We start from the raw sequence: 24,516 nt of genomic DNA on the forward strand, positions 1-24,516 counted from the left end.
ATAACAACGAGCATAGAGTGCCTCATTAGAAATAACCCCATTAGGCCATCTGATGTTGAGGATTCTTCGGAGGTGTTTGCGATGAGCAATATCAAGTTCATTCAACGAAGCTAGTGGTGCAGCCCAGGAGTTGCAGTTGTAGAGTAGAATAGAGACTACTTGTGCCTCGTAGATTTTGATCTTCCTTTGGACTGAAATCTTGCTCTTCATCCAAACTTTCTGAAATTTACTAAAGGCAACATTACCAAGGAATATTCGATTCTTGATATCCTTAACAGTGCACATCAACGATCCTAAAGTTTTGTTAGAGCGCCACTCTTCATCACCTCTATACACTTTAGTAAGTAATAGTCTGAAAATTTGATGGAACCTCCTAATGCACCCCTCCGCAGGACTACATTATGTTTCTGTCTGGTTCTAATATACTGTTACAATAATGACTTTAATATACAATATCCGTATATATCCTATAATTAAACATGTTAGTGTTACATTAATGTCCGTTTATCCGCGAAATATACAGCTACAATATAGTTTGTATTTGTTACAGGGCGCGGAACTGCACGCCCCGTTTCAACCACAATCATTACCAGTAATTAAAACATAATAGCTTACTCATCATTCGGATCATGTTTAGAAAATAATAATCTCTGCCGACACTTTAGTGGGGTTCACTTGCTCACCGCTCACATAGCCCGATCCTTGTGTTGTATAACCAGCTCTCTTCATCTCATTAGCACCTATCAAATTTAACCTGTCATTCGCATATTTCTACTAATAATAAATTATGTGCATCGTGCTGTGCAAGGACATGTGCACATTGTCTTATACTCTATTCAATATTCAAATTTATAATTATCGTGCAGATTGTTGGCTTGTTATGTGTAATGTGAGCGGGACTAAATACTGCTTAACCTCTAATTCTAATAATAATACTTGATTCAAAAGGCGTGTTTAAGCATTTCCTCTCTTACGTTACGTTACGTTACGTTCAGTGTACAATGTACATGCTCGTTACGTTTAGTGTACAATGTACAATGTACATGCTCGCCAAAGTCTGGAAAAGTTTGGAAATTGATTTCGTCATACTTTTTAAACTTGTCATTGCTCTTTTTCACAATATATTAATTATAAAAACCATTAAATTATATGGTAAAGAAATTGATTGATAAAGAAAAGTCATTTTACAGGGTTTTTTTTTCTGATTTAAACCAAACCGTTTCACCTAGATACTTTAAATTTGGAGAGCTTTTGTACATTGCCAAAACATGCTTTGTAGTTAAATCTGAACAAAATTGTTCAAATTTAACAGAAACCATCGCTTTCTGAGACCCTCATTAAATTAGTCGCGATGTTGTAGAACTAGACAAATTTTCGAATATAAGTATATAAAACTCAACATCAAATACCTTTAAAGGACCAGACAGTTTGAGTTCATGAATTTGGTATTAGCGGTTGTAGAATTATATGGGACTTAAGAAAGGCTAAGAAAGGCTGAGAATGCCTATTATATCATATTTAGATTGATACTTGCTTTATATCATTTTTAGATTGACACTTGCTTTGGTGTTTTAATGAGGTTTTGCCAGAATGTCAGAGCCATCGTACATCACGTGGACCACCCACTGAGCACCTGATTTGCAGTTACCTGCGTGGTTGCCTTCATGTAAATGGTACTTTATTGTGTTTCAACTGCGCATATGGTTGGTTATTTATTGTTTATCCTTACAGGTCTATTTGATTAGTTTGTCTGAGTTCGTGCAATATTATGGTTACGTTTTATGAAAGAGCAGAGAGAAATTAATGAGATGAACTGAAGAAGGTTCTATGGTTTTTTGTCTCGGATATCGTTTATAATGCATGAGCATTACCTTAGTATTGCTGCACAACTACTGCATGAATAAGGTACCTTAGTTACTTGTTATCTTGCTTTCATTTCATTGTTGAAGAAGATTGTAGCCGTCAATAGAGGTTGCTATTACCATATTGCTCGATGTCACGTGATATCCAAAGTTTCATGCATTACCAGCCCTGATTTCGGTGGTTGAAACTTTTGCTTAATTAGTTTTTAAGCTCATAAGCTATCGGAATGAAGGAGCAGAGAGAAATTAATGAGTAGAAGGCTTTATGGTTTTTTATGTCGGATAAAAGTCGAAACTTTTGCTAAATTAATGTTTAAGCTGTCAGAATTGTATCGTTGAGAGAATTAATATCTTGTGAGAGGTAATATCAGAGTTAATATCTTGCTTACTTCCTCGATGAGTTTGCTAGTCGTATGTTTATCCAGCTCTCAATTCCACTTTTAAAGATAACCTCACGTTTTCCCTCCAGTATTCACAGTAAAGTAGCTGATACTACGAACAGTAAATATAAAAATCAAAGCTGATTGAGTCGTGTATTATCATTGCGTCTCTTTGACGTTTCTTTCATTCAAATTTCTGATTGTTCCTGAATAGAATCAGTGAAGACAGATTCTAATGGAAATAGATAGTTGAATAAAGCTCACAAGCCGCTATGCTACGTCTTATCCACTATCCAGCTTGTCTCATTGGTTTTTGACAATATTACCGATTGATGAAATGGTTGTTATATGGTTTTATGTAATACAAAATTTACCGAATCTTCAGTTCTCAAAACCATGAAATTGGTTGAAGGAAAATATTTTTAATATGTATCATCTGTGAAATATGTACAGCTTTTGATTATAATCATATGTGACATGCAGGGTAGACCAGAGAAAACTGATTATTTTAGTATTGCTCTTATTTGATAACGGAGCAATGGAGAGTAGTACTGTAAAATCTGAGATGTAGTATGATCAAATAATATTGCCCGCCCGACCCTGTATCATACATATAACATATCTTTTAGCATCTGACTTTTCTGACCGAGTTCGGTTTTCATCCATAGTAGAGCATAGCATCATCAACAATCTTTCTACAGAATCATATTGTTTAACTAAAATTACACAATAGATTGGAAAATCTGTGGTTAATATATTTTACTTACTAGCTATTTATAGATTCTGGGTCGTTATTGACCTAGTTGATCGATTCTAGGTGCACTAGCGGCATATAAACATAACTTTTATAATAATTCTTGCGTAATAATTATAATAATTTTCTATTATCAATAGTAGCCGCACAGAAATACTATCTACACACAAACCAACTAGCAATTGTATTTACAGTTTACACACCCGACTACCACAAGCCTTAAATATTATTAATATAGATGTTATTGTTTTGCCTGAAAAGCCTGTTGCTCCCTAATCTAACTAGACTACGTTACCAAGATAGTTAACGAATTTATGACATCTAACTTAGCTCTGCAAATACATTATCTCCCGCCGCAAATTCACCGTGATTTTTGGCCTAAATAATCGCGATTTTCTTTTGTCCTTGGTCATCACGCTACGACTATTCATAACTTTGGTTGTGATTGACATTTTTGATGCGGTAAAAATCATCGTTAAGGGAATCCGAATACTTACAACGTTGTCGTCATTGTCAAATAATAATAAATAAAATCCATACTTTACACCTTCCCAGACATCAACGAACGGTTAATTATATTATATTCTCAACTATGATTTTTTGCGAATCTTTGGTTGACCAGCACTAATCCAAATATTGCTCTGTTAAACCATGCGTATGTCATATCATATCCACTAATCACTCTGAATACCAGTTCCAGTACCACGACACGTAAACCATTCATTAATCACTTCCCGACTGGGATATAAATGGTCAATTACTTAGGCGCCGAAAAGACTTAAGGGTTTAAACGCCACCTGATGTTTAATACAAATCATTCGGTTTCTTAGTTCGCTTATACTACTTGTTATAGATGACCTGTATATTCTGTTGTGTGACTAAAAAAACAATTTCAAAATAGGAGAATTTGTGAAAATTTTAGTTTCTCCAACCTTTTGTTAGGAGATTAAAATGGCACAAAATTCCAAATATCAAAGAAAATTGTCCAATGGTGTTTATATTCCGGTAGACAATAAGTTTTACAATTTCTGACTAAGAGTAAGACAGGACTGCACGTGCTACTTTTTGTGGACTTTATGATTAACAGTTTCCATTGACTGATTAATCTGAACCCCTGCAGCGCTCTTTTAATTCTTGTTGTAACTTTTGCCACTACAAATTGTAATAGTTATGAATTATGGTCCCTCAAATTGCTTTCTGTTTCTCAGAAATCTCAACCTTATGCTCTATAGTATTCACATATTTTGTGCGAATAACAAATATAGTTAGGCCCAGCATCTTGTGCTGATTGTGCTGTATAGGTTTTCAAATCCTCCAAAAGACTGCTTAATTAGATAAGCTGTTTCGTGCGTACGTGGCTTTTAGCTAAAATGGTGCGTTCTAAATGATTCTCGCATATTGAAAATAATTGATTTTATCGAGTTTTTTTCCCCTGGTGTCAACAGTTAACTCAGTGCGAAGCAGACTGAAATCGGACTTTTGATAACATATTCCAGGGATGTCCAGCTACAGGAAAAAAAACCCAAAAAATTAGCTAAAAATAGATAAAGTAATAGGGAACTCCTGCCTCAACTGTTGGTAAAGTTGTGTTGTCGAGCAGGTTACCTTCGGTTTGTACTATGTAACCTCTAATGTCAATAACTTGATTATTGGCTGGTTAAACAGCCTCACAGTTGATCCAATTTAGGGGCTTTACAATCTAGTGCATAAATTCCGGTTCGACAATCCCGATGGTTACTTCCAGCAGTACTGCGTGAGGCAAACTAGAAAGTGACAGAGGTTTGTGGTCCAGATTTATCTACATCAGTGTCTCAACTTTGCGGAATGCTTTGAGGCTCCAGTCTTCATTTTTTGTCCGCTAAAAGTTAAACTAATCTATCCAAATGACCACGCAGAGTTCCCTCCCAGAATATGATATTATGGTACTACTCATATAAACTGTGTTTAATACCCCAGTCATTAGCAGGAGAACCGAGCTCGTGAACATTGACAATCTGTCAGATTTAGCAGTTCAGTTTTTGTGTCTAAGATATTCTCATCATCAAACATTCTGACTATCATCATCTTCATTTCCTCTGGTCATTGTTGAAATGAGAACATACCCTTGTTGTGATATGTGGAATAAGTAGATAATATCCTAGTTGTTTAATGAAGTATGGAACGAACTGGAAATAGTACTTTACAGAACCCAGTTAATGAACCTGGACGGTGAAAGTGTAAAAGTGTGAAAGTGTGAAAGTGTGAAAGTGTGAAAGTGTGAAAGTGTGAAAACGACCATCCTTCTTTCTCCCTGTCTACACTGTCAGCACTGTCAGCACTGTCATAATACATCTTGCTAGACTCTGCAGGATTTTCAGGAAAAATGAGCCGACAGACATTTAGGAAATTTAGCTGGACAAGTATTTAGCAAGCTAGCGTGCAGGATCGTGGGAAAATGAACCAGCACTGACCACTAGAAATCAATTTCTAGACAACTAGCTGACAGCCAATTACTTCCCATTCGATCCTGGAAACCTGGTCCAGCTTATCAAATGTTTGAATATAATCATACCCTGAAGACTATACAGTTCTGATAATAATCCTGAAATACCCAAGTAGTACCCTGTAGCACATAGTTGACATAAACTAGACAAAGGAAGTAGACCATCACGCACCCCATATGATCCTCCATGTGCTTCATTGCAAGATTGCTTTCGTGGGTTTATTAATACGGACAATTATGTGCATTGCTGCATTTATAGACATAAAAGTGGTACCCTTAATGAGCATGACGGGGTTAAGCAATATAATTCAGCGGTATCATTTGCCCTCCTGCAATAAAAGCTATTACCCTTCAAAGCGGATTATTTTAGTTTCCCAAGGACTATATTGAGTCCTATTTTCCCAGGGATTTGTGCCCGTCTAGCGGATTGGTTAGATTAGCTGTGTGATAACAGTAAGTACCACTACATATTAACGGCTGGAGTTTGTCTAGTTTTCAAGAGAACACGTGACTAGCCTGTCTGAGGAGGATTTTACCCCTTACACTCAGGGTGGGGATTAGTTCAGACGCTTTAATTTAAGCAAAAGAGCTGACAAATTGTTCCTCCCTTGTCAGAGCCATATTTTATTGGGCAACTCAACCTTCTGAGCTTCAAAAGCATAACAGGCTCTCGTGAATAATGAGTCCTATTTGGATGTAGGCATTCAAAGATAGAACAATGGTTTATTAAATTTATTAAGATTAATTAAAATATCTGTTCAAAAATTGAAAAAGGTCTCGCTGGCTCAGTTATAGTCAGTATGCACTACATTTTTCCTTGCACAATTATGCCGTTCTTTTGAATGCGTCTCCGGTTATGTCTTTTGTTAATAATCGTTGGATAAAAGATTTCGATTAACATTACAATGCGAGCATTCCAGCTCAAACTTACTCTATTTAGGTAAATATTTGTAACCTCCAACTTATTATAATAGTGCAATTTTTTCCCGATCTATGGCTTTTGAGGCGTGCTCTTTTTGCTATGCAGCACAATTATGCCGTTCTTTTGAATGCGTCTCCGGTTATATCTTTTGTTAATAATCGTAGGATAAAAGACGAAAAATTGCCAATTAGAATTATAAATAGAGATGAAAATAAGTTAAATTAAGTCATATGAAACACTGTGGATCAGGAATTTGAGCGACCGCCCACAAAAGATCAAATGCGGCCGCATTTCTTGTTTGATAAAAAGAGATGGAGTGTTGCAAATTTCTATTTCTATGGTAGCGATATTGATCGTGCGTGTTTAGTGGAGCCACCGCAGCGAAATACCTGTCAAATTAAGAAATCAGATATGTGACCAGTCACTGTGAATTAAGCTGTACATTGACTGGTAGGTTCAATACTGAGCACTCGCCCAATTAAAACTCCCCCTTAGAATTAGACATGAAACAATAGTTGGCATTTTATAATTTTGTAGCTATAGAGCTAGAGCGTGATGAAATTCAGAGGCCACTAAGGAACTACTGTGATCTGGTCGAGCTATAGCGCGATGGAATTCATTAATGAACAGTACTATGATCTGCTCTCTCGCTCTTCCTTACGCCACTGGTTCAGACGACAATATTACTCCTACCTTTTCGTTACATGTAGTTGTACACTGTAACCTTGCCTACTTAATATTCATATTGACTACAGCTGAATTAACTGTATATCTTCCATAATTTACTCACATCGTCATTCGGTGAGGGAGGATAGCTCCTTTGTTTTTCCCCACCCGACCCAGTCGTACTTATACACGTTACACATGAGTCACACTACTCGGTTTTACATTGTATCTACAGCTTCGTGCTGATACGGTTCCTGGTCCACTACAATAACTGTGCCAATATTTTCTTTAGTTTCAGGCTGCAGCCGTGCATGACTTTTTTAAATATGGCTCTTTTGATATAGACATCATGGAAATAAAAGCATCATGGAAATAATGATAAAATATTATCATAACTATGCTAATTTTGCATAATACTATGATAATTGCTCTGTTTATTTCATCATTTTCCTAGTAATCCACAAATGTTCTTTATTACTCTTGACTTGATTCTCGACAGTCCTTCGACCTTCATATGCGTATAATAAATGTACTATATATAATAGTATAACGTAACAATGGTTACTTCCAATATTCTTTACGTGATTACCACAAAACCAATATTTCTTCTTTTGTACCGTGCCCTAAGACGAGCAGCTAAGCACTAGGCCGAGTGTTGCAATGCATAACTTTTTATATTATGAGGTATATTCAATATATTCAATGATCGTATTAAAGGCGCATTGCAGGACGCCAAGTTAGAATTACTGTCTCCCCGTTCTTACTTTGATCATTCAAATCTATTGTTAGGAATAATTTACGTTAGTTAAAATTCTATTACTTAATCTGATGTTGTAATATTAATCCAGGGTTTCATGATGGGCAAGACAATGTGGGTGGTGAATATTATCATATATTGTCCCGAATATTGTCCCGAATGTTTATGATTCGTGGGTCACCAGCCCTGATGATTGAGCAACCATCTGGGACATGAGAATTTGGGCACTATTTAATGATTTGATAGCAGGCATGGTGCCTGATTTTGCGGTATTTTGCGGTATTTTGGGACATTTGTGCGGTGTGACGTTTTACCTGAGGTAAATAACCACCTGTATATTTGTGGCCTGATGACACTGAGCTCACGTACAGCACGAAATCTGGAATATTGCGAATTATTGATCAATCTAAACACTGTTGACATGTTCATGTTCGAGAATAAGTTAAATTATAGTAGCCAACTCTTACGTAAAATAACCCTCTCCAGTCTTCTTCTTTCACTCGCAGTTCCCCCTTAATACTCGTTACAACTCATTTTTCGTTGCAGTATTTTTGCTGCAAACTTATTGCAAACAACACTAATTGAGATCAACCTGTGTTGTTAAAGATTCGTGCTGACATGCCAGAACAATTAGCTTATAATATTATAAGTATAAGAACTTAAGTAAATTAAGTAACTTCACTTTAGTGGAACTATTTAAAATTGGCTTCACATATTGTTGTGGAACACAACAAGAAAATTGAGAATAATCTTGTGCGAGGGTAGGGACCCAGATGTCGTTTCTAACCCAAATAAACTTTAAGGAGGCTTCTCATCAGTAGCCGCACCTCCTTACTCGGTTTCTGAACTGGAATTCTATGGGCTTCCAGACGGCCATTTTATTTCTGCACATTTACATTTTTACAAGGTGATTAGTGGAGTGGTGATAGGTCGATATTCCGGGCTGTACGCGAGCTTAGAGCAATACCGAATGAAGCCATTGACTAGTCCGTTTTACCGACTAACCTAGTGACTGTATCCTAGTGACTGTATCCTAGATACAGACTAAACTAGTGACTGTATCCTAGTGACTGTATCCTAGATACAGACTAAACTAGTGACTGTATCCTAGTGACAGTATCCTAGATACAGACTAAACTAGTGAGAGTATCAGAGTACTAAGTGCCATAAAGTGCGGGGCAGGGACGTTATAGTGCCCGGACTTAGCTGGAGCATTAGCTGTAGCATTAGCTGTAGCATTAGCTGTAGCATTAGCTGTAGCATTAGCTGTAGCATTAGCTGTAGCATTAGCTGTAGCATTAGCTGTAGCATTAGCTGTAGCATTAGCTGTAGCATTAGCTGTAGCATTAGCTGTAGCATTAGCTGTAGCATTAGCTGTAGCATTAGCTGTAGCATTAGCTGTAGCATTAGCTGGGTATCTGAAGCATTCAGATACCCGTAATTTAGTGGTCAGCTAGTATGTTAGTACTGATCGAATCGTGGAACAACTCCCCGGCTAGTGTAACCTTATATCAGGAACATGGTCCCAAATTTACCATGGCACGGAGGGACGGATACCTGTTCGGGGGGTTAATTGATCGTATTACCTCGTATTGTCCTTTTTGACGTTACAAGTTGTAGCGATGGCTCTGGATGCTAGTGGTGCCCTTTTGCACATGCTATCTTGGTTATTCCTATCGTTCATACTTCACTGCATGGGTCTTTTGCAATACTATACTATCAATAAATTATCGATAGAATATCAATAAATTATCAATAGATTATCGATAGATTATCAATACAATAGATTATCAATAGATATTTATTGCTATCAATGAAAGGAGGATAAATAAAATAAATTAATCTCCTTAGTCCTTAGTGACGAGTAAGATGCGTAGGTTGGGCTCCCCTCGGGCTACTCAAACTAGCACAAAATAATCAAATTACATTTACTACTATTAATAAACAATCAAAATATAAAAGCAATTAATCAGACAATCAAATATTACGCGTTTTACTCATCACCAAGAAGATTTATTTATTTTATTTATCCTCTCCACATACGTATATCTGTATATGTAAACTGAATATATCCCGGGAACTAGATCCCAGAGAAAATGTGTGCTGGTTGGAGAGAGGTGGTTCCACCAGATCATCTTTTTAGGAGTGTCTGAGATCCGTTGAGTAGACGGTTATTTCAGCTTAAATCGCTATATTTCTGATCAACCTGACCGCTGACGACAATTGCAGGGCTGGTGAAGCCTTCTTAGTTAGTAAGTTAATTTGTTCAATCTTGTAGCGTAGTGCGATGACGAAGTACCTTGCCCAGGAAAGACGTTATTATCGATACGTCTCACCTTATTTTTACAGTTCTAGTTCTCTCATGAGCTCATGCGACATTAGCCCACCTACAGATGTCGGTAGTGGTTTAGGAACTTTAATATTCAACGTGAGTGGTTACAGGCGCGGTTGCAACCGTAATAACCCCCGTTAAGTGCCTAGTTAAGTGGTTTACAGATATCTAAACCAGCCACCCCCCCCTCCCAATACCGCCCTCTCATTGGCTGGGTGACGGTTATGCTATTATATGCTATAAGTTTTAGTCTGGCGCTGTGATCCTCAAAACTTGTTTCCCAGTTGCAATCGTCTCAGTATTAGATTGCTCCATTTGGCGACAAATTTATTTTAAAAATAATAATCGTCGTATTGATCATGATCGTTTTAATAGTTCACATTAAATGCCTCGTAATTTGAAGTTATCTTGCTATTTCCCAAAACATTTAATCAACTAACTTAAAAACCGACGGTTACGCTAACGCTCTTTAGTTTCGAAATCCGTTGGATTCTAAATTGCTCAGTTTTGTTTATTACCTTGATTTATTTGTATTACACGATTCTGGTAAAACAGATAAGAACATTAAAATTAATTCCCCGTTTAACCCCAGTAGCAATGAGTGATCAAGCAATCCAGCCAGTTGCTGAAGCTGCCCTGGGTACGCTGATACTACTGTGCTTCTTGGTCGGAGTTCCAGGCAACCTCCTGGCAACCATTTACTTTGTGCAGGAGCACCTCAACAACGCACGGAACACCAAAAAACTCTTCTTCACGGAAATTTACATTAGCATGACGAGTGTGGACCTGATACTGACCGTCACCCTCTTTCCCATGTTCGAGAATTACTTTAACGGACGGAGGGACGGATATCTGTTCGGGTGCGAGGAGTTCTGCCTAATCTGGGGGTTGCTCTGGGAGATAGTTCCCTGTATCTCTGTCTTTCTTGTGGGACTCCTCAGCTTCTCGAGGATGCTTATCCTAGTTCGACCCATGCAGTCCCTTAACCTGAAAGTTCTGCGAACAGTTTTGTGCGCGTACCTGTTATATCATGTGATTGTAAGGGCCGCATTGATAGCGGCAGACGATTACCCTTCCGAAATACCCAATAAGATAACTTACACTAGCACCACTGGGTATTGTTTTTTTACGCCAAACAGTACCAAGCTGTGGTATGTTAATGCCTATCATGCTGGAATTGTTCTTGGACTCCCCATACTCCCAATCTCTCTTAGCTTCATCCTATCCATAGTCAAGCTTCGTGAGTCTGCGACCACTACCAGCAACCAGAGCTTCTCACGGGTTGCACAAACCCAGGCAACAATAACCATAATCATTGTGACCAGCGTATATCTGATCTGTAACATGCCTGTTTTTCTGAACTACTGTTTCTACTCCCATGTCATAATCACTGACGATTCAGACTGGACGAAATACAACAGGATTTACTCCATAGAAAAGTCCTTTATGGGCTGGTATATATGGAACTTAACGTACATTGACATGGTAGCCCTTAATGCCGCCATCAACCCTATTGTATTCTTCCTCAGGATGAAGCCGTTCAGAGAGTTCGTAAAGGCACTCTTCCCAATCGGAAAGACTACTATGACTCCAACTAAAGCCATTCATTTGCCGGGTAAAAGTATACGCGAAATAACGTCCTCTTCCTTTTGAAAACTGCTTCTCTGGCAGACTGCCAGCCATTTGCTCAGATTGCTGTATCGAGAAGAGACTTGCAGGAACAGACTATATATCAGAACAGAATAAATCAGAACTCAGAAGTTGGGACGAGAAATTCTGGCTCCTATGCGCGGTACTCCGGGAAGAACAATCCGAACTTTACCTCTTTAATCTACCTGGACTTAATCTATAATGACCCATTCCTGAGTGAACACGTGACAGGGTTGAATGAATGCTGTGTGTATTAGTATTAGTATTTAGTGTGTGTAGGGAGGATGAGGCGATGTATTGACAACAAAAGCTGCGTCTAATAAAATAATTAATTAATAAAACAATCAGTTATTTTACGGCATAATAAAACAGTAGCAATATCAAAACGTGGGTATATCGAACTTTTCACTGAAGAAAAAAAAAACACTTCTACATAAAAAAAATATAACAATTTACCTCCCGTTTCTCTTAGCGAGAGATAAATTTATTTCCCACACAATTAACGTTTTTTGCCTGTGTGTGTTAGTGTGGGACCCAAAAGTGGCCACATCGAGGGTGGTCTGCCAAGTTATTTCAGTAACCATAGTTAAAGATTTATTAAGAACATTCTTGGCAAAAAAACAACCCTCGATCGTCTCTTCGACTGAGTTCACGTGTTTACGCCCAGTTTGTGTACATAATGCTTATAAACTTCAGACGCTTTTTTAAATACTGAAAATGAACTTTTTTGTGCGAGTTGTTTAGCTGATTATCTATAAAATACGTGCATGGTCGTCCGATGTTTTGTGATTACTTTCAGTGCCAACAATGGATTTGCAAAGTCATTCCTAGCAGCAGGTCGACAATATTTATTGTTGAAAACTAAAAGCTTTTTGTAGTTATACTTGTACTAAAATCACACAACTTGAATGTTTTTGTTATGCAATGTAATCCTTGCGTTCTTGTTTACACTATTGCAAAATTATGTACTTCAATCATGACCTGTCTGATGGACTTAAAACTTATTTTGTATATAATATACTAAAATAATAAATATATATAGCTAAAATAATAAATCCATCAAAATTGAAAGTTCCATCAACACAACTTTACTTTGTCATATTAATGAAATGGTACAACAAAAAATAAACATAGCCATAAGTCTACTCCATGTCTCCAAGACTGCTTTATTTAAACAAAAGCACCTCAGCTCGCAATTAATTTTAATGAGTATATTATATTGTACACAATGAACTCGTTTTCAGTAAATGAGCTATCAAGCGATACTTCTCCACCAGGTACTCGGGTAGCCACAATTAAAACAAACTTCATTTCATAAATTATCGTCCTCTTCTCACATAGAATTATACGAGGGAGGATGGGGAGGGGGATTCCGGATTTGTTGATTGACGATGTCAATCCTTCACAGCTCGTAGCGGACCAGTAGTGCATCATTGCGACCTGGTGAAGTGGATGCGAAAAACATTATTTGATGCGCGGCGCGGACCAGTAGTGCATCGCGCTTCATGGGGATTTGGGGGAACAGGGTTGAAGGATTTTGGGGGAGGGGGAGCAGAACGATTATTTGTAACCTGACGCATATTGTTAATGGTAGCCCAGTATGTTGGCACATTTTTTGTTGGATCCCTGTGTCAGTGTGTCAATCTTCGTGTGGCATAGGTTCTGCTGAAATCTCAACTTCTTGCAAGTTTTTATCTTCAACTAACGCCTCTTTACACTCTACAGGTAAATTATTTTCTATTTCAACTTCCTCCATAGTCGCCCCCTCATGCCTAGCTAACCCACCAACGTCACCAGATGACACTTTACCTAGTTCACTGGCAGTTTCCACTAGAAGTCCAACTACCATTTTCAAGTCCAGCTCAGTTCCTTCCTGCTTGGCCAGATCTTCCCCTTCATCACCAACACCCAACTTAGCCAACTTAGCCAACTTGCTCAAACGTTTAGCCTCAGCCCGCTCCGCTCTTATCATCCTTATCATGGAATCATCCTGGCCAGAATCAGAGAGCAGCTGGTCAATCTCCACATCTCCAATCAACAGGTCGCACTCTGGGATCAGCTCGTTCATGACAATACGTCTGAAACTGGTGAAGGAGATCCTGTTCTTATCCCCGGGAACGTAACAGTCGTAATCCAAGATGGTTCTCACGTCATCCAGTGATATGCCTACCTGTGGTAAAGGAAACTTATCATATTACCTGAGGTAGGAAACTTATCATATTACCTGAGGTAGGAAACTTATCATATTACCTGTGGTAAAGAAAAATTATCATATGTCGGACACTGGGTCAGTTTATCTGTAGGTTTTATAAATGATATTTAAAACTAACCAACTTAAAAACAAAGGTCAAGTATTCGTGATTTGCTGAAAATAAAAAGTATTGACTGGAGGTATTTGCATACCTCGTTATTTTATACTCCCCACTATATTATTATAGAAACAATTTCGAGAAAATGTTTATGAAGACCCTTTAAAACCTACTTTTTAACATACTCTGGAATGCTGTTTTGAAATTATTTACATACCTCGTTATTCTGGAGAGATTGTAAGAGCTCTCCGATGGAAACGAAACCTCTCTGTTCCCTGTCCAACATTCTAAACATGTCCACGTAGCTGTGCCTGAAGAAGAAGGGTCTTTAATTAAAGAAAATCTGGTAAGAAACAATCTGGTTGGAAGTTTGTGTATACTTGTCATGAGGTGAACCTTAAACTGTAGTTTTGTTCAAAATGGTGTTATTTTCTTATTAAACTCAGCTAAGTTGATGATAATATAATAATTTATTGCCGTACTTTCATTGCCAGACTCTAATGTAGTTATATGCTATTTGAAAGGGTCCTGTTAAACCATCTGTATAGGGTCTCAGGTCTGTGCCTGGAGCGAGGAAATCTCCTTAGCATTCACGAAATACTCCCTTTATTGTATGTGCTCTGATAAGAGTTTAATGTCTACTGATGAACAATGGACTGACCGTCTAGGAGGCTTATTTAAATTGTTGCTATGGTAATGAACCTTACTATATTGTTACTAATTACTATGGTAATGAACGTGTTATTGTTGCAATGGTAACGACCTCATACATTCATGCAACCCTAAGTTGGTAAGTAAGTAACCAACACAAGCCCTATTGTCTTTTGTCGTCTCTCCGCGTACAGTGCTGACTGTTGGATTATATTTATATATAAGAAACTTTGCCGTTTGAGTAATAATTTAACGTCAGGAATATAAGCTTTGTTTTCCCTCAAGGCAGTTTGAATAAAGGATCACAGCGATTATATATGAGGAAGGTCATTTTAATCTAAGAGGATTGGTTATCAAATTCGCCTTAAGCAGGATATATAAATATTATGCGGGATATATTATGCAAATATTATATTCGAGCTCTTGAATTAAAACAGGTACTTAAGATTATGGAATCAGACCAATTATTTAACCATTAAATCACTCAACTATTATATCTCAATATTATATTTGAGCTCTTGATTTAGAATTAAAACAGGTACTTTAAATTATGCGAATATTATATTCGAATTAAAACAGTAACTTTAGATTATGGAGTCAGACCAATTATTTAACCATTAAACTCAACTGTATGAGGGTGTTCCCGTCATGAAATGGGTTCGCTTAAATAATTATATTCTCAACAAATATTTCAAGGGCTCCGAACTAGAAGGAACGTTTAAAATGCAATTTCTCCCAATATCTCCCAGTTACTCAGTCAACGTTTGCAGGTTTATGATATGATTATCCGATTAATAAACCGACTAAAAGATTATATCTCCCCCATATTAACTCGTTGGTTTATTAGTTGATTCTATCGAATAGGTAAGTTGTTTCGATCGAATAGATATTTTCTCAAGAAACCATTTTTGGTCAAATTCAAGGTGCCCAGAACTAGAACGATTAATCTGATCTTCTACAGAAATCAGAGATCCCTCATTTAAAAGGTTAAGCAATACTGCCACTACAGCTGAAGACGTTTACGCAAGTATTTTGAAAGCTCCTGCTTTCGTACCAATTAAGTAATTAACCCACAATTAAGTAATTAACCCACTCCAGGACTGTCACCAAAATTTTCAGGAAACCCTCATCGAGGAAACTGAGTTGCTTCCTAGAACAACTGATGGTGACAGTTTATAAGCTTAAAAGGTCAGGAATATAAGCTCGCTTTGTTTTCCCTCAAGGCAGTTTCAATAAAGGATAACAGCGATTATATATGAGGAAGGTAATTTTAATCTAAGAGGATTTGTTATCAAATTCGCCTTAAGCAAGATATATTATGCGGGATATATTATGCGAATATCAAATTCGAGCTCTTGATTTAGAATTAAAACAGGTACTTTAGATTATGGAGTCAGACCAATTATTTAACCATTAAATCACTCAACTGTTATATCTAAATATTATATTCGAGCTCTTGATTTAGAATTAAAACATGTACTTTAAATTATGCGAATATTATATTCGAATTAAAACAGTTACTTTAGATTATGGAGTCAGACCAATTATTTAACCATTAAAGCACTCAACTGTATGAGGGTGTTCCCGTCATGAAATGGGTTCGCTTAAATAATTATATTCTCAACAAATATTTCAAGGGCTCCGAACTAGAAGGAACGTTTAAAATGCAATTTCTCCCAATATCTCCTAGTTACTCAGTCAACGTTTGGGTTTATGATATGATTATCCGATTAATACAAAATCAATAAATGTTTTTGCCATGAAACGGACCAAACAGATCCTATCTCATGTTCCACTCATCATAGCATATTCGTTCAGCGTGTACAAAGGGCATCACCTCAATCAGTTTAATGTAGTGGAATGACTGATGAAATGACTGGTGTGGATGAAGTAGTGTACTAATGTCTAATACAAGTTGGACAGATCTGATTAATAAACCGACTAAAAGATGATATCTCCTCCATATTAACGGTCAGGAGGACAATTCCTGCCCTCGGTCGACTCTTGATAAACCGACTAAAAGATGATATCCCCTCCATATTAACGGTCAGGAGGACAATTCCTGCCCTCGGTCGACTCTTGATAAACCGACTAAAAGATGATATCCCCTCCATATTAACGGTCAGGAGGACAATTCCTGCCCTCGGTCGACTCTTGATAAACCGACTAAAAGATGATATCCCCTCCATATTAACTCGTGGGTTTATGAGTTGATTCGATCGAATAGGTAAGTTGTTTCGATCGAATAGATATGTTCTCAAGGAACCATTTTTGGTCAAATTCAAGGTGCCCAGAACTAGAACGATTAATCTGATCTTCTACAGAAATCAGAGATCCCTCATTTAAAAGGTTAAGCAATACTGCCACTACAGCTGAAGACGATTTACGCAAATATTTTGAAAGCTCCTGTTTTCGTACCAATTAAGTAATTAACCCACAATTAAGTAATTAACCCACTCCAGGACTGTCACCACAACTTTCAGGTCACCCTCAACGAGGAAGTTGCTTCCTCGAACAGCTGATGGTGACATTTTATAAGCTTAAAAGGTTGTAAATATTAAATTCGTTTATTTGACCGGGTGAAGTAAAACAGGGGTTTGAAATGCTGGAAAATAATATATAACTATCTCTATATATATATCTATATAATATATGTATAATAAGGTACCCTGCTGTAGCCAGTTCCATCATATGTTCCACCATCGTCATGTCAATTGCTGAAACATAATAGTAACTATCTCTCTCTCTATATATCTATATAATATATGTATAATAAGGTACCCTGCTGTAGCCAGTTCCATCATATGTTCCACCATCGTCATGAATTCATCGTAGTCGACTGTACCGTCATCATCAACGTCTACCAGTGAGAAGAAAGCCTGAGGGGACGCATTATTATTTGCGAAGCTTTTGAAGCTACATAATGAATAAACTCTTACAAATACGAACTCTCTGCTGTGCTGGTGCAACGAGCGAGACTTCACTTTGGGGTGGTCAGAAGATGTGGTGGCTCTGTCAAGTCTTGATGAAACTCAATATAGGTCACATAGTTCTTAGGTAGATGACTCATTTAAAATGGGGACTTATTCGATACTTAATTAAAAATGTTCCCCTTTAAGTTACATTGTTCTGGATCTTGAGGTAAGCACTCTCTCAAGTCTTAACACACTATAACATCTTTTTTGTGTTCACAGTAGTTTGTTTCAGTACATACAAGTGTGTAACAGTGTAAGCTAAAAACCTGGCATGTTTACGCTTTCATCTTGTACATTTTGTTGCTTACGTTACAGAGCTGATACAGATCACGTCTGTGAGTTTCATGATATCCCGGAACCGGCCATCATGGCATCTCAATTCTGGAGGGATAACTGTGGCAACCGCCTCAACATGTTCATCAACATGGAGAAGTTTTGTGATGCTTGCATTAAGTTTGGGGACGGCAGCAGCTCCTTCACCCTGAATTGTCACTATGTGGTACTGGCGCTGCACAGTGATGTTTTTAGGGACACATTCGAGGAGTATCCAATAAAGGAGAGTAAGAGGTGTATCAGTTTCACAACGTACTCGCAGGTTGAACAAACTGTTATAGCTGATATAATCCTGTCATTCTACAACGGGGTTCTTGCCATTGACGAGCAGAACTTCTCAACTGTTTACAAGTTCAGCATCAACTACAAGATCTTCTGGATACAAGAACAAGCTCTGGTTGAGCTCCACACCTTTGTGAATGGGAGCAATGTTGTAAAGTTCCTGCAGCTCTCCGAGGAGACGAGATGTAAGAAGTTACGAGGAGAGCTCATCAGGTTTAATAATTATTTTGTTGCATTTTAAAACAGGATACCTCAACAATCCAAATTTTCCATGAGTTATGGCCGGGTGTTCTGAGATCAGCATGGCTATATTTATACAATGATACCACAAATTTGTAAATTCGAGAGACTAAATATATTTTGTTTACCACCCAGGTTTATAGTTCAGACCAGACTGTCGGACTACCGCCGGGTGATCTCCCCCGCTCAGCTCCAGTCTCTCTCTCCCACCACTCTCAAGATGTTTCTAAAGGCAACTAAACAGCTGGATGATCGCCCTGAGTTGAAGACTCTACAGGGAGTCATCACTTGGATGGGAGACAGTGTGGTCAGGATAGCGTACATCACCAAACTGTTCGAGTCCATTTGTTGGGAACGGCTTGCTGGCTCGGAGAGACTTGTAGAGACTCTTACACAGAAACTTGAGGAAGAACTGTTCCCCAAACTGTCAGAGGAGCAGGAGACGTATGTTAAGAAGTGTCTCCAAGATGCTGCTAACTTCGCTGCTTGTTCGGGTACCATGGAGGAGGCTCTCGCTGTCTTCGCTACCTCACGCTGGACTTCCTTTCCTCTGGAGCTAGCAGAATTTGTGCTGTCTAACGATTTTATCAGTGCAACAAACGAGTATGTAATCGCGGAAGCTGCCCTAGTTTGGCTAGACAATCAGGATAGAGGTAAGCTTCAGATCCCAGGCATACTATCCATATTATCTTCAATCCGAGCTGATGAACTGCATTGTAGTTACATTCTAAAAACGCTGCAGCCCCACATCATCAGATACGAGGTGTCTCCAAGTGATTGGATCCAGATCTGCTCTCAAGGGCATAACCCCCGCAAGAACACCGACCACACAGTCAGCGGTTCCGTGGTCACTCTACTCTCCCCTCCTGGCAAGAAAGGGAAGGAGTTGTTAGCTCTGAAGAACGGAACCTACACCCTGACTGGCTCCTGCAAGTGCTCCTACCTCTCTACAACAGGTCCAGTAGACTGTCTGAGTGTTACAATAACAGTCAGCACAAAGGCTGCTCCCCCTGTTGCTGTTAAGAGGTCTCAGTGTGAGTTCTGTAATAGGATTGTTCTCCATGTGTTCTGTGATAGCGAGAAGTCGGCTCTTTTCCCGTCTCTAACCTGTGGTAATACGGCTCGTATCAAACAGGTTCTGAAACAGCCTGATTTAACGTTCTACGCGGTGTTAAGTGAAGCAGAGGACCGGAGTTTAGGAGTCAGAAGAGCTTCTTGGTACAAGACCCCTGTAAGAACAGTTGTAAGGACTCTCGCTAATAACAACGTGTCTTCTCTTACTGAGTACGAGCTGTTGGAGGCTGCTCTGGATTGGCTAGATTTCAGAATGCCTGATAAGACTTATCAGGAGATTATCTTGTCTTGTATTAGGTTCAGTTTACTCCACGAGACTTACCTCAAAGATGTCATAGTCAGGTACCTTAAAAACAACTACTTTGTCAAATCAGAACTGATAAAATGTCTGCTAAAGCCAGGCAGCCAGGAGAGGAGAGGTTCCTCCATCAGCTCATGTTACAAGAAGATCCTAACCTGCAGAGTTCCACTACCTGTTGTGGAGCTGAGACAAGGAGACCATGTTATCTACGAGGAGTGCCTGTGTGAAGTGAGCAGCTCCCAGGGTGAGATCTACTCCGGGACCCTCACAATCACCCTCACCGTCACCGTGAAACAGATCCCTGCTCTAACCATCACCGCTAAATGCAGCAAATGTAATGTGTCCCTCCGGCACGCCTATCTAACCACCAGTTCCAGACTCCCCTCCTTCCCGGGTCTAGCCACCGCCTCAGTGTACCGCCTCAGAGAACTGTTTACAGGCTGTCTCCAGAGAAGTGAGTCTAGTGAGAGTGATGCGAGTACGCCCAGTGAGGGGGGTTCTGTTAGTAGGACAGTGAGTAGAGAGTTTCCTGGGCTCATTCCCATGGATAAACTCGCTATCAATCTCATACTGGGTCCTTGATGATGGACTTCCCTGGAGTTATGCTCCTGGATAAACTTGCCGCCAATATTGTGCTTTCGGGTAATTTGCTTGCTGATTATACTGTTTGGGCTTTACTACCAGATGTTTCGGTTTTGTTATCAGATACTTATTAATAGATTCGTAATCACTTCTGCGGACAAAATTGCAATTCCTATTAGTATTACGCAATGTAATTCCTACAGGGCATAAATAGACGATTTAGATATCAGATGATTTTATCTAATTTCGATCACAAAACTGTTACCTAAATAACCAAATTAAATGAATTTTAATGTTCGAATGGAAGAAAGCGTAAAACTGAATTCGCAAGTACCTTGATATCATCATCTGCACACGCTATATTCAGACTGTCAAAGAGGACAGCCAACTCCTCATTGTCCAGCATTCCATCCCCATTATCGTCCATTGCTGTGGAGTAATGTGGGGTAATGTGGGGAAAGGTTCATCAATTAGGTCATCTTAAATATGGGGTATCAATTAGCATTACCTGATTACCTGACACCAATCATATCAAGAATGAGAAAGTTTCTTAATTCTTCATCAATAATGAGTCATGACAAGTTAAATTTTCACTAGTAATGGTAGGGGGCCTTCATTGCTGACGCCGCCTCATTTTTAACTGTTCATCTTACGCCCGAAAATACCGATTTAGAGGGTGCCCCAATAAGAGAATAAGGAACGATATCCCGTTGCTGATCTCAACTTGTTTGTACGCAGAATAATATTGAACATGGTAGAATTACCAGGCACGCCTATCCCTATGCGCGGCGCTCTTTTCGAGCTTCTTGATTTCTTTCCTTCTGTGTGAAGGGAACCGAGCGAGAGTCTAGCAAGCTAGGTAAATGGCAGAAAGACTCACCTATAAAAGTCTGCTTCAACTCGTCTATTTCCTCACGTGTAAGTAACATTTCCCCCGCCATCAGCCGTCCTCTAACCTGACATTAGGTGTAAAAGTGTGGTTGTAGGTTTATAACCTACCAGGACGCGCGCCGAGTTGGACTCGTCGACGGTCCTAATATTTGAAACACATATTTTACGAGTATCACCCGTTAAAAGTGTGGGGTATATATGTGTAGGACATTTTGTGCAGGGAACATTAATGAAATACTCATAGTTAGCTTGATGAAATTAAATTCGATTTAGTTTTTGAAATAAAATATGCTGATGCAGCTGAAACTGAACGAGAATGGCACGAAAACTGAAAACTGATAATAAGATATAATTGGATATAATGGTTCTCACCGTGCTGAGGTACTGTTTAATCTTAACTCTGGCTTCAATACCAAGCACACAATAAAACAGTTCCTCCTGTACCTGTGCGATTTAAATTATAGTTTCTAAATCAGTTTATAGTTCGAGTACGCCTAATTTCATGCCGAACAACTCTATCAAAGTATCACTATCAAGAGCACTGAAACGCATAAATAGAGCTTGATGAGTGTTTCCTAAAACTTTTTCTTAACTTCACACTCTCAGACACAATCCTTCCTTTGGCTCAGCCAGACTGTACATGTCCATTCTAATTGTGAGCCCACGCAATTAATTCAGACGAAACTGCCGAATGCTTAAAAACGGCGGCGTGCAACAATCAACATATTCCGAGTACTTCATTTTATGAATATTTGGTGGTTTATACTTTTATACTTTTATCGCCTGTAATTTCCTCTCTTTCTAATTTCCTATTTTCTATTCGTGGGCCCATTTCCTTCGAAACTGAAGATTTAGGAAGAAAAAAGAATAAACGATCCCGACATTTATGCTTTCGAAGTAATGATTTGAAAATACAATTAAAAGTTCCCAGGACTGCCACAAATCGTTCATAAGTACGTTAATAGGATATTACTTATGAATTCCTAGTCGAGTTTCGAACACGATTTCTCCAGAACAACTTGTACCTTTATATTTTACATTGTTTGATCTTCATTATTTTTTAGCCAATTCCTTACCTTTTTAACTGAAGAACGTCTGAAGAAATTCATGGAAGCAACTTTTTACCAGTAAGCTACAACTGGTAGTGGTAGGCGTACAAAATGAATGGATAGCACGAAAGTGATTCACAAAGCCAGGATCTACTCATCAATATATAACTATTACAAATATCTAATTGCCTGAAGTTTGTTGGATCATTGTTCACGCGGTAACTCATCATATAGTCATTAAATCATTGAACCGTACTCAACTAAGTTTGTACTTACAATGCTAGGTTGGTTCAGCAGTGATGTAACAGTTTCAACGGCAAGCTAAGGCGGATCTTTGTACGCGGAGATCAAGTGACGAAACCCAACTTTTATGGTGTAACATACAAAACCTTGTTTGATAAAGAAACCTGGTTAGGGTTGTAAATAAAATGCCAAAATTGTCCTGAAACTGTGTACACGGAACTCTGAAACGATCCTTTGATCCTATATTAGTAATTAATATCATTACAAAAAGATCCCGATACGTAGTGTCTCCAAAATGAGCGCTGAAGTTGAGTGAAGTGGCCGTGAAGATGCAAAAGTACGGGCGGCTACCTGGTGCAGTGGATACTTGTCTGCAGTACAAAAACGATCTTTCTAAATATTTGCCACGGACAGCACAAATGCAGGTCCGAAGTACAAAGAGTACCTCTTTCTCTAGAGGATACCACTTCTCCAATTATAAAGTATATGTCATCTTTTAAACTCCTTTACATATTTGAAATTCTGGTTGTTTCCCCTTAATCATCCCAATTTGTGAATATTATATACGGGTTCTTCATTGTGATGCTGGCACTTAAAAGACTATGATTACTATGATTGGACTGCTTAACTGCTCAGTTGGACTGCTAAACTCAGTTGGTCTAGCTGTAAGTCTTATGACCGAGTGGCTGACCTATCTTGTGTAAGGGAGATTGTTACAATCTTGGTTCTGGATAATATGCATTTTCTGCTTGATGTGGACCGCACTCTAAAGTCTAAAAGTTGGACGTGAAAAATGGGGGAACATGCATTGTATGGTAAACATGCTTACCTTGCAGAGTTTTGATATTAATGAATTATAAAAACTGTTTATGAAGATTAATTATTGATTAATTGTCATCAATAATTCGGTCATTATCCCAGACTTGTCTTAATTGACACGAAGTATTGAGTACAGAAAAACACTGATTTACCGCGCCCCGATTTACCGCATACCGCGTTTTATCGGTCAATCCCTTCCCCCAAAATTTATGCTTGTTTATTTCGTTGATTATCGATATCTCAACTTCCTTTTTTTTAATCTACGTTGTTGCACTTCTTATTAGAAACGGGACAGACCATAACATAAAAATGTGAGGGCTGTCCGCTGACTGCAGAATTTAAATATTTTCGTGGTACATATTCACAAATTACGCTTCCTAATTTTCCAACATTTCTTACAATCCATGGTTTTCCACCTCTCCCATGTTTTGGTATTAATCAGATCTAATCAACCGTTCCTGGAGTTCTACATTCTGCATTCATTCATGGAGGGGAAGATAAGGACCTATTAAACTCTACTCTAATGATACAGTTATAAAATAGCTTTTGTAACAATGGGTTACTTCATGTCTGCATTTGGCACTCCCTATTTATTTATCCTTGCCTGCAGCCCGACATAGTATCTGCTCTACAATATATCATAATGCTTGATAAATTATGTTTATAATTATCTGTAAAATATTATTATCATACCAGTTGTTTACTCCTTTCGGCATTCTCTTTACTGACTTTTGCGTGGACTCCACGCCGTAAAGACCAGCTTATCTATTTGCTTCCATGTTCATTGAGACCCAATTAGTTATAAGTGGATGATAAACATCTGTCTCCTGACCGGACTCCACCAAAAACCCGGCTCCTTGGTCCCTCGGCTAGTCATCATTTCGGTAAAATACTCAATAGCTTCTCAAATTACCTTTTACTAGCAGGAACCCGTCTAACCCTAAAGTGGTGTCAAGACTCGA

General features: G+C 38.5%; 2 protein-coding genes across 2 annotated transcripts; one reads left to right on the forward strand and one right to left on the reverse strand.

Moving 5' to 3' along the window:
• Window positions 1-13,444: 13,444 nt before the first annotated feature.
• On the reverse strand, window positions 13,445-22,591 carry LOC134814713 (uncharacterized). The gene is made up of 7 exons (XM_063822895.1): window positions 22,520-22,591; window positions 21,816-21,887; window positions 21,433-21,508; window positions 20,887-20,981; window positions 17,547-17,644; window positions 14,332-14,425; window positions 13,445-13,975 (listed from the first exon to the last, which is right to left on the reverse strand). The coding sequence occupies exons 1-7, from the start codon at window positions 22,550-22,552 to the stop codon at window positions 13,445-13,447; spliced, it is 999 nt and encodes a 332-aa protein (XP_063678965.1). The 5' UTR covers window positions 22,553-22,591.
• On the forward strand, window positions 17,928-20,827 carry LOC134815859 (uncharacterized). The gene is made up of 2 exons (XM_063824447.1): window positions 17,928-18,568; window positions 18,731-20,827. Exons 1-2 carry the CDS (start codon window positions 18,012-18,014, stop codon window positions 20,550-20,552), a joined length of 2,379 nt encoding a protein of 792 aa, XP_063680517.1. The 5' UTR covers window positions 17,928-18,011; the 3' UTR covers window positions 20,553-20,827.
• Window positions 22,592-24,516: the final 1,925 nt, after the last annotated feature.

This window comes from Bolinopsis microptera, chromosome 5 (assembly GCF_026151205.1).
Source record: "Bolinopsis microptera isolate Bmic1 chromosome 5, MBARI_Bmic_1.0, whole genome shotgun sequence".
In the NCBI taxonomy this organism is placed as follows: Eukaryota; Metazoa; Ctenophora; class Tentaculata; order Lobata; family Bolinopsidae; genus Bolinopsis; species Bolinopsis microptera.